The 10,698-nt window shown below is 41.6% G+C and overlaps 1 protein-coding gene across 3 annotated transcripts in view; it reads left to right on the top strand.

Moving 5' to 3' along the window:
- PTCHD4 (patched domain containing 4) overlaps positions 1-9,716 on the top strand; it is a 124,597-nt gene extending 114,881 nt beyond the window's left edge. For all 3 annotated transcript variants that reach the window (XM_030558428.1, XM_030558427.1, XM_030558426.1), the window contains one exon: positions 8,083-9,716. In XM_030558428.1, coding sequence (XP_030414288.1) covers positions 8,083-9,716 — 1,634 coding nt within the window. The remainder of the gene's footprint in view (positions 1-8,082) is intronic.
- The last annotated feature ends 982 nt before the right edge of the window (positions 9,717-10,698 follow it).

Genomic DNA, 10,698 nt, shown 5'->3' with positions numbered 1-10,698 from the left:
ATGGGGAGAGTATCTTTGCCTCAGTTTCCTTCCTTTTTCTTTGTCTTTCTTGTCAATTTAGACTTTAAACTCTTCAAGTCAGGGACTGCCTGTTGCTTTACATATACACAGCCGCTAGTACAATGGATCCCTGATGGTGGTTGCCTATATGGGGGAGGGATAGCTCAGTGGTTTGAGCATTGGCCTGCTTAAACCCAGGATGGTGAGATCAATCCTCAAGGGGGCCATTTAGGGATCTGGAGCAAAAATCTGTCCGGGGATTAGTCCTGCTTTGAGCAGGGGTTTGGACTAGATGACCTTCTGAGGTCCCTTCCAACCCTGATATTCTATGATTCTACTAATGCCTTGCCTTCAGTAGGATTTTTACATCAAGAAAGCAATTCTGAATTGGCCATCTAATTGTATAAACACACCGATTTTATGCAGCAAACACAACCTTCATTAGACTATTTGGTGTATTATGAAAGCAACAAAAACAGGATGATTATGGAGTCCTAGGGCCAGATCCTCAGCTGCTGTACATTGGCATAGCTCCATTGACCTCCAGGGCGGTATGCTGATTTACACCAGCTGAGGATCTGGCTCGTAGAAGCCAGAGCTGGAAAAGACGTGTTAGGTCATCCAACCTAGCTCCCTGCCAATAGGAGATTATTCCCTTCAATGCCTTATCAGTCTAGCTTTAAATTATTCAAGCAAAGGTTCCCCAGGGAGATGATTTCACAGACTAATGGATCTAATTATTGAAGGTTTAATCTGAATACCAGTTAAAATTTCCCTTAATTTTATCCCGTTGCTCCAAGTTATACCCTTCCCCTTTGGGTATCTCTAAACCAAGGGCTCTCAATCTTTCCAGACTACAGTGCCTCTTTCAGGAGTCTTGCGTACCTCAAGTTTCACCTCACTTAAAAACAACTTGTTTACAAAACCAGAGATAAAAATACACAAGTGTCACAGCACACTGTTACTGACAAATTGCCAACTTTCTCATGTTTACCATATAATTATACAATAAATCAATTGGAATATAAATACTGTACTTACATTTCAGTATATAGTATATAGAGCAGTATAAAAAATCATTGGATGAAATTTTAGTTTACACTGACTTCCCTAGTGCTTTTTATGTAGCCTGTTGTTAACCTAGGCAAACATGTAGATGAGTTGATGTACCCTGTGGAAGACCTCTGTGCACCCCTATGTATCCCTGGTTGAGAACCACTGCTCTAAACAGTTCTTCCCCTTCCATTGTGAATATATCCTTCAAAAATGTGTGGACTGTTCTCTTGTTTGTCACACTCACAAATATATCAGTCATTCTTCAGCCAAGCTTTATGCACTTGCTCCTTTTAATCTCTCCTCCTGCCCTTGATAATTTTTGTTGCTTTTCTTTGAATCCCACAAATTTGCCAACCGCTTCCTAGAACTAAAGAACAGTAAGTAGCCAAACTCACTGCCTCAATTATGATCAGAGTTTAGGGATTGCATCACATTACTTTACATGGACAAATCAATTTGATACTAAAATGATTCCTTTCCCTATGACCCCATTGGTAACCTCATATTGCCAGTCTTCTTCCTTATCTTTCTAGTCATAGGTCCATTTTGTACCTAGCAGCTTCAGGCTTTTAATCAGCCTCACAAATCTACCCAGTGTTTTTGGCATAAATGAATAAATAAATAATTCATTAGTAATTTGATCTAAATTCATCTCACGTTTCTCTCTGTGTCACTTAAAACTGCATCATCTGATGACAATTTCTGTTTGTATAATTGCTGTTTACAAAGTTAATCTAGGGGCATAGATGAGAAAAAGAAAAAAAGGATTTTAACCATTGCTAAAGCACAGCAGAAAAATAAGTGGTATTCAGGGGATATATACGGTTTTCAAGCTGTATATATTGATTCCAATGTAAATCACATGACAAGCTAATTGTTAAACACATCCACCTGGATCCATACTCTACATTTAGATCTGCTCCAACTCAGAGTGGTTTTTATTATTAGGCATTTTAGTACTCACTGAACAAAAAAAGAAAGAACATCCAAGATCTGTGAGGTTGCAAAATGTGACTTTAAAACAAAAAATGCCAGGCTAGCCTTGAACACAGAAAAATGCCAGCATGGTTCTGTTAGTAACACATCCTCCACAGGACTAATAGGTGATTGGTTCAATCCAGTGCTAAAGCTTGGTCTCATACCCAATACCAACAGCAGTGCAGTTCCAAAAAGTGGTTGTAGATGCTATAACTAGAGAAAGAATTGAAGTTGCCAAATTATTGTCTAGAATCTTGTGCTACCTGCAAAGGCATAAAGATTTTGTATACTTTGATTCCTTGCACTCTTCTCCCATTCAAGCCTTGGCTGGGTTTACTGTGAAGATTTTGATTTAACGTTTGTTTTTTAAAATCTACCTTAAATATTTCAAGTGTTTTTAATATGACATGGATACCTTTGTTCATTATGTTTACATTTAATGTATTATTGCTTTTATTATTCAATCAGGATCAAGGCCCCATTGTGTTGTCTCTGTGCAGACACAGATATAAGCAGTCCTTGCCCTGGAGGGCATACAGTCTGAGAAACACAAACAGATGGAAGGTTGCAGGCACGGATGTAACACCGAAGTAAATGGACATGGTGGTGATTGGCATGGTTTTCATAGTCACGTGTTTTGTAGTTGATTGTTGTTGCTATTTTTAATTGGAGGTAAAATCAGGATGAAGGGACTGGCAAGAAAAGGGAGCTAGTGAAAGTAAAGGAGCAGGACGTGGGAGGAAGGGGAAGAGTGACACTCACTGCTTGTCAACTGCCTTACTGATGTATTTGGCAGTCTGAGTGGGTGTAATTTACATACCCAGGATCCATATGTAGGTGAAAGTAAAATTAGCACGAGGGCGCTTTTAATTTTATCTTCTTCCAGCTCCTCAGTGTGGGAGTTACATCGGCTTGGCCTTCCTTACACCGCGGTAGACTGGCTTTAAGTCAGCATAATGGAGACTAAGAGTGAGATCTTTGAAAGTACTCACTGTTGACCTGACTCTGTAATAGTGAAATTCCCAATGACTAATCCCCAATGAGAGCAGAGTTAGACCAATGCTGAGCAATCGTGAAAATCTCACCCCCAAGTGAGTGTAAGGAAGGGTCTAGCTTGCTCCAGCTTCTGAATTTGGCCCAAGGACTAAAACTTGAGTTGCTCATGGCGTCTCTATCAGTGAAGAACTCCTAAAACGCAGTGAAGAGACCAGCATGAATATGGGCCCCTCCATGGCTCTGAGGGGTAGTTAAAAGACCTCAGAAAACATCAACACTAATAGAAATAAGTGCAAACATTTAAAACAACATGGACAGCACTAGCCCTACTGCTCGCCTCTGGCAGAGAGTGCAGAGCAATTCACTCCATGGGGTGTGGAACACAATGCAGGAGCTGGAAGCCATCCATTCAGCCATGCAAAATATCATTAGGCTGACACAGGTATGTTAAGGCAGCAGAAAAACCTTTTAGGCATAAATGTGTTCAGAGTGGGGTTTTTTTTACTCAAAGTGCTAAACTATAGAAAAACCAATGTCCTGAGACAGATTTCCCTGCAGGGCCCTTTCAGTAAAGCTGTGCGGTTCTGCTGGATGATATTTCACTGCACTTCATTCAACATTCCTGCTCTAGAAGCCAGCTTTTTTAATTAGCCATTTTATTATTACAGGGACATGTGACTTAAAAGAGCAATGCTGTACTGCATACTTTTCAAGACAGAGAGACACAGCAGGGTACAAGCACCTTTCTCAGTGTGTCTGTATAAATCCAATCAGCATTAGTGGGTGATTGCCTACATGCAATGCCATCAAGAGGGCAATGCACCTGAAAGTCTATTTCATCCTGTTTTAAAAAGTATTGCTTATATTCAGTCCTGAAATTGTCACAAAGGCCCCAATCCTCAAAGGCTTCTAAATTCCATTGAAATCCAAGGCTACTAAATACCTTTGAGGATCTGGAGCAATCTCAAATGAGAGAAAGGAAAGTGTCCATAGTGTGATGAAGATTTCAGCAGGGTGCTGTCATTGGGTCTTCAGAAGGATTTTACATATTGTTGCTCAGGATTCCAGGTGTGTGTGGTTCGAAATGTCTCCTTAGTTACATTCCTAAAATGCAGGTGTTTTACTGCACTTGCTAGCGGGTGTTTCCAATAAAGGGTGCAGGATCCCTCTTCAGAGAGGAAGGCCGAGCTTGTGATTAAAGCACTGCCCTAAGGCTCTAGGAGAACTAGGTTCAATTCCTCACTCTGCCGCATATTGTGGTTCACAGCTACTGCTGCCTTTGTGACATTGCCCAAGTCACTTCAAATTCCTCTGGGCTTCAATTTCCCAACTGTAAGATGGGGGTGGGAGAATAGAAATGTTTCCATTCGCCCACCTTCATCTGTCATTTACAGTCTAAACTCTTAAGGTCAAGGACTGTCTTTTATTATGCGTTTGTACGGTGGTTAGCACAGCAAGGCCCCACTCTCACACTACCAGCATATAATATAAGTTATAAGTCACACCTCCTGTAGCTATTATATGGCAGAGTGGGTTTGGGGCTTTATTCCCATCAGTGCCTCTTTCTCACTGTATGACCTCAGGCAAGTCACTTAACCTTTGCTTCAGTAAAATGAGGCTATTAATACCTATCCAACAGAAGGTTCTAAGTGGCTTATGGGATCTATATTTGCAAAGCATTATAGAGCTGAAAATTGCTATTATAAGTACAAAATTCTTATTATCAGATGAAAGCCCTGGGCATGCCTGCTGAGAGGTGTATGACCTATGCAACAGTGTATTCAAGAGTTGCATGTGTGCAAATGCTTAAACAGAGGGTAATGGTCTTAAATGCTGCAAACGTAAAAGAATTATTAGCCACTTAGCAATCAGTTGACACCTGAGGCTCTGTGAATTGCTTAGTTTCCAGAAAAGGAGTATTAAAATGATGCACAATGTAGAAAGCATCTTTTCCCCCAGGCATCCACTGGGATAGAATCACTGGAATGGGAAGGGGTAGTGGACATGATTGTATAGTAAAGTGACCCCTTAGAGGCATGTCTATACAAGTAACTTTTGCTGGTTCAGCAGTGTTGGTTTGGGATATGATTTTTTAAGACATTTCTTTACCGTCAAAAGCCCTAGTGTCATTGATATTGGGTACTTCTCTATATTTGCAGAAAAGTGATTTTGTCAGTTTATCGCTCAGGGAACTGGTATAAACTATACCAGTGAAAACACTTTTGCCGATATAAACTGCATCTCCACTATGAAGGTTTGCCAGTAAAGCTATATTTATATAGCTATATCCCCAAACCCTTTCAAGTCTAGACGAGATTTTAATCTAAAAGATTACAGTGTCATAATCTCCTCCTCCCCACAAGAATGGATTTAGTACAACTCTCTCTCTTTCTCTCATCCTGTTTAATCTCACTTTATTCATTATTATGACGTATGCTGCAGTAGAACCTGGAGGCCCCAATCATGGGGGTATGGAATGTCTGCCATATGAGGAGAGATTAATAAAACTGGGACATTTCAGCCTGAAAAAGAGACGACTAAGGGGGAATATGACAGAGGTCTATAAATTCATGGCTGGTGTGGAGAAAGTAAATAAGCAGGTTTAAAACAAACAAAAGGAAGTATTTCTTCACACAATGCACAGTCAACATGTCAAACTCCTTGCCAGAGGATGTTGTGAAGGGCAAGAGCTAGAAAAAGAACTAGATAAGTTTATGGAGGATAGGTCCATCAATGGCTATTAGCCAGTATAGGCAGGGATGATGTCCCTAGCCTCTGTTTGCCAGAAGCTGAGAATGAGTGACAGGGGAATGGATCACTTGATGATTACCTGTGCTGTTTATTCCCTCTGGGGCACCTGGCATTGAACACTATCGGAAGACAGGATACTGGGCTAGATGGACCTTTGATCTGATCCAATATGGCTGTTTTGATGTTCTTAATGTCCTAACAGATAAAGCACAAGATGGGGTACCACCAAATCACAGTAGGGTGCAGCACAGCTGGCTTGTGATGGAACCCCCTCACCCCCACCCTCAGGAAGTGCCAATTAGGCACACCCATAGAACATATGTCACTTGGAGAAGGGAAGCTTAAAAAGGTGAAACTGGCCACAAAAAGAGGGAAGTTTGCCCAGGAGTAGAGAGGCTGCTAGGCACTGCTAGTGAGCTCCTATAGCAAGGGGATCCCAGCCTGAAGCAGTGTCCAGCCTTTCCTTCCCTCTCACACTTGTTTGGAATAGACTGACGCCATGAGCTTGATACAGGCAAATGGCCCTGCAGGTCTGCTTCTGCCAACAACCTGTGGGAGGATGACAGGAGTGCTTCCATGGACTACATACATGTGAATTGTAGTTGGGCTCTGAAAAAACCCTGGGAGTAAGATGAACTGGGGGGGCGGACTGCTGAAAACGATCTGTTACAGTGAGTCACAAATTGAATGAGAGCCAAAAATGTGATGCAGCTGCAAAAACAGCTAATATCATTCTGGGATGTAATTAACAGGAATGTCCTATGGGAGACAATTGTCCTGTTCTACTGATCACTGGGGGGTCCTCTGCTGGAGTCTTGTGTCACACTCTAGCAAAGATGTGGACAAATTGGAGAGAGTCCAGAGGAGAGAACAAAACTGATCAAAGGTTTCAAAACTCAAAAACTTGATCAATGAGGAAAGGTTAAAGAAACTGGACAGTGAAATTGCTCAGGATTAGGGGCTTTCATAGGGGACTCAAGGCCACGAGACCCAACAAGACTATGATCAAGCCCAGGCTAGATCAAGACCCACTACATCAACCGCCGGTGGATTGATCTCAAAGCATCGATCCCGGCTGTAGTGTAGACCTGCCCTCAGATGGAGATCCTCCTCCTCCCCATCATGGCTCCAACTTTAAGAGCCTTAATTACCCCCTAAGTGTCCTTTAAGGCAAACTCTGCACTAATGCTCATACTATTACAGGGATCTCACTGCTGGCAGCAACGTTCTTAGAGTCCCTATGCAGAAATGGTCTCTGACTGATGATTTTTAAATTTATTCATGAATGGTGCACCCTATATTAACTCTCTGGGAAGTGTGATAATTGAGCCAATGTTCAGCTCAGTCAGCAGTACCTTTGTCAGAGGAAGCAAGGTGTTCTTAATTGTTGTTGTAATGGGAATGGAAGCACAGGGACACGGGGAAAGGAGGTGCAGGGCCACATGATGATGGGGGAGTGCAGAACTACATAGGGACAGGGGATGGCTGGATGGGGGCACAGAGACACATGGGGATGGGGAGGTATAGAATCATAGAATATCAGGGTTGGAAGGGACCTCAGGAGGTCATCTAGTCCAACCCCCTGCTCAAAGAGAAAAAGTTTTTCCTAATATTCAACCTAAGCTCCCCACTGCAACTTGAGACCATTATTCCTTGTTCTGACATCTGGTACCACTGAGAACAGTCTAGATCCATCCTCTTTTGAACCCCTTTCAGGTAATTGAAAACAGCTATCAAATCCCCCCTCATTCTTCTCTTTTGCAGACTAAATAATCCCAGTTCCCTCAGCCTCTCCTCATAAGTCATATGCTCCAGCCCCCTAATCATTTTGTTGCCTTCCACTGGACTCTTTCCAATATTTCCACATCCTTATTGTAGTGTGGGGCCCAAAACTGGACACAGTACTCCAGACGAGGCCTCACCAATATCGAATGGAGGGGAATAATCATGTCCCTCGATCTGCTGGCAATGGCCCTACTTATACAGCCCAAAATGCCGTTAGCTCTCATGGGAACCGAGGGTGCTCGTTACCTGGCAGGGTCAGGCTCTAATATATATTAATATATAATATAAGCAGCCCCTCTGAATATCAGACAGCTTATTTAGGTACCTAAATATGATTAAAGTGTCTAACTTTGGACATACAAATCTGAAAATGTTACTTGTATTTAAGTAGTAAAATGATACAAATGTTTTTTTAAAAGTCTGTTTAGTAAAAAGTAATTGCCAAAAGTTCACATTAATGTTGCAGAATGAAAACTGGAAACCTGTGTTTATGCATTGTTATTGTTATTATTTTAGGTCATGGAATCAAAGGAGTGTTTGAACTTCTTTCAGGATGGCGCAGAACCAGAGAGAACCTTCCATTCAAGGATAGGGTAGCAGACACCTATTCCGATGTCATGGTCTCCTATACAATGACAAGCTCCTTGTACTTCATAGCCTTTGGCATGGGTGCCAGCCCTTTCACTAACATCGAGGCTGTGAAAGTTTTCTGCCAGAACATGTGTGTCTCCATCCTGTTGAACTACTTCTATATCTTCTCCTTCTTTGGCTCTTGCTTGGTCTTTGCTGGGCAGTTGGAACAGAACCGTTACCACAGTATCTTCTGTTGTAAAATCCCTTCAGCAGAATACCTGGAGAGGAAACCTATGTGGTTCCAAACAATGATGAGTGACGGCCATCAGCACACTTCTCATCATGAGACTGACCCCTACCAGAATCACTTCATCCAGCATTTCCTACGAGAGCATTACAATGAATGGATTACTAATATCTATGTCAAGCCATTTGTGGTGATACTGTATCTCATTTATGCCTCTTTCTCCTTTATGGGGTGCTTACAGATCAGGGATGGGGCCAACATCATCAACCTCCTAGCCAGTGAGTCTCCAAGCGTCTCCTATGCCCTCATTCAGCAGAAGTATTTCAGCAACTACAGTCCTGTGATAGGATTCTACGTCTACGAACCTCTTGAATATTGGAATGGCACTGTGCAAGAAGACTTAAAAACACTGAGCCGTGGTTTCAACACAGTGTCCTGGATTGAACAATACTATCAGTACCTGAGAGTCAGCAACATCAGCACCACCAACAAAAGTGACTTTATCAGCATCCTCCAGAGCTCCTTTTTAAAAAAATCTGAATTCCAGCACTTCAAAAATGACATCATTTTCTCCAAGGCTGGAGATGAGAACAACATCATTGCTTCCCGCATGTATCTAGTGGCCAGGACTAGTGAAAACACCCAAAAGGAGGTGGTGGAATTGCTGGAGAAGTTAAGACCACTATCTCTAATACAGAGCATCAAATTCATTGTGTTCAATCCTACCTTTGTTTTCATGGACCACTATGGTTTATCAGTAACTATGCCTGTCCTGATTTCTGGCTTTGGCATCCTGCTGGTGTTGATACTGACCTTTTTCCTGGTTATTCATCCTCTGGGAAACTTCTGGTTAATTCTTAGTGTCACCTCAATAGAGTTGGGTGTGCTAGGCTTGATGACTTTATGGAATGTAGAAATGGATTGTATTTCTATCCTGTGCCTTATCTACACTTTGAATTTTGCCATAGATCACTGTGCACCCCTGCTTTACACATTTGTACTAGCAACTGAGCACACCCGAACTCAGTGTATAAAAAACTCCCTCCAAGAGCACGGAACAGCCATTTTGCAAAATATTACTTCTTTCCTTATTGGGTTGGTCCCCCTTCTCTTTGTGCCTTCAAACTTGACCTTCACACTGTTCAAATGCTTGCTGCTCACCAGCAGTTGCACACTACTGCACTGTTTTGTTGTTTTACCCGTCTTCCTAACTTTTTTTCCACCCTCCAAAAAGCACCACAAGAAAAAGAAACGGGCCAAAAGGAAGGAGCGGGAAGAGATTGAATGCATAGAGATTCAGGAGAATCCTGATCATGTAACAGCAGTCTGAAAGGCTTAGAAAAAAATAATATAGATAGATATATATTACAAAGAGTTGCACAGAGATGCAGGGAAAGTAGAGCAAAGATCTCAGCTGCTTGCGCTGGCCAGGTGTAACACAGAAAAGGAAGACCAAGAAGGGGTATTTCATGACACATCAAGGTGAACTCTTCTAAACAAAATAACAAAAGTGAAAATAATCTAAAAAACTTTCTTTGAATTCTCATTCTCCACTAAGGAAGACTCTGTGGACCTTCAAGTGGTCTTGAATTTAAAGCTCTAAATGTGAATTGCTCAATCTGCCACATGTGAGACTGAAGTCGGGGAGTGGGGGAGGGGACGAGTTATCAAGATGAAAATAGCGTACGCTAGAATGGTTTGATAAAGTTGCCCAGCAAAAAGCAACAAGGGTTTCAAACGAGAAAAAGTAAAGAAGAAAAGTAGGGGAGGAGTAAAAATGCCATATTATTTTTCGTATTTCTTTTCTTAAGCAGGTTGGTTAAAGTAAACCTATGCACTTGGGAAGTAGATATTTAAATCAATCTCAGCCAAAGTACTTCCCAACTTGAATATACAGTGTGTAACTATATACCGCAGTTAAAACATTATCATTAATTCTGATGGTAAAACTATACTGCCATGTGATACAGGTACTGGATATATGGGTATATGGAAGAGGAAATAAGTGTAGGCCATTTGGAAACTCAAAGCTTGGTTTCTTGAAAACTGCCATTTGACTTTTCTCCCAATGTGGTTATCAAGGACCTCATAACTGATGGTTATTAGTATAAATATATTTTGATACCTGTGAATTCTGGAATTCCCCTTCCATTAACAGATCTTAACCCAGGCCATTACCACTACAATGGTAATTGCAATTACTGCAGCGTTAGCCTCTAGATTCCTACGTTCTCAGTGTTAACATTAAATGCTGAATATTAATCAAGCAGGAGCTTTATATGTAATGACAGATCACATACTGTAGACTCAGT

The sequence above is a fragment of the Gopherus evgoodei genome, chromosome 3 (assembly GCF_007399415.2).
Source record: "Gopherus evgoodei ecotype Sinaloan lineage chromosome 3, rGopEvg1_v1.p, whole genome shotgun sequence".
Lineage (NCBI taxonomy): Eukaryota > Metazoa > Chordata > Testudines > Testudinidae > Gopherus > Gopherus evgoodei.
Note: the sequence above shows the minus strand (reverse complement) of the source record. Positions and strands in the feature narration are given on the sequence as shown.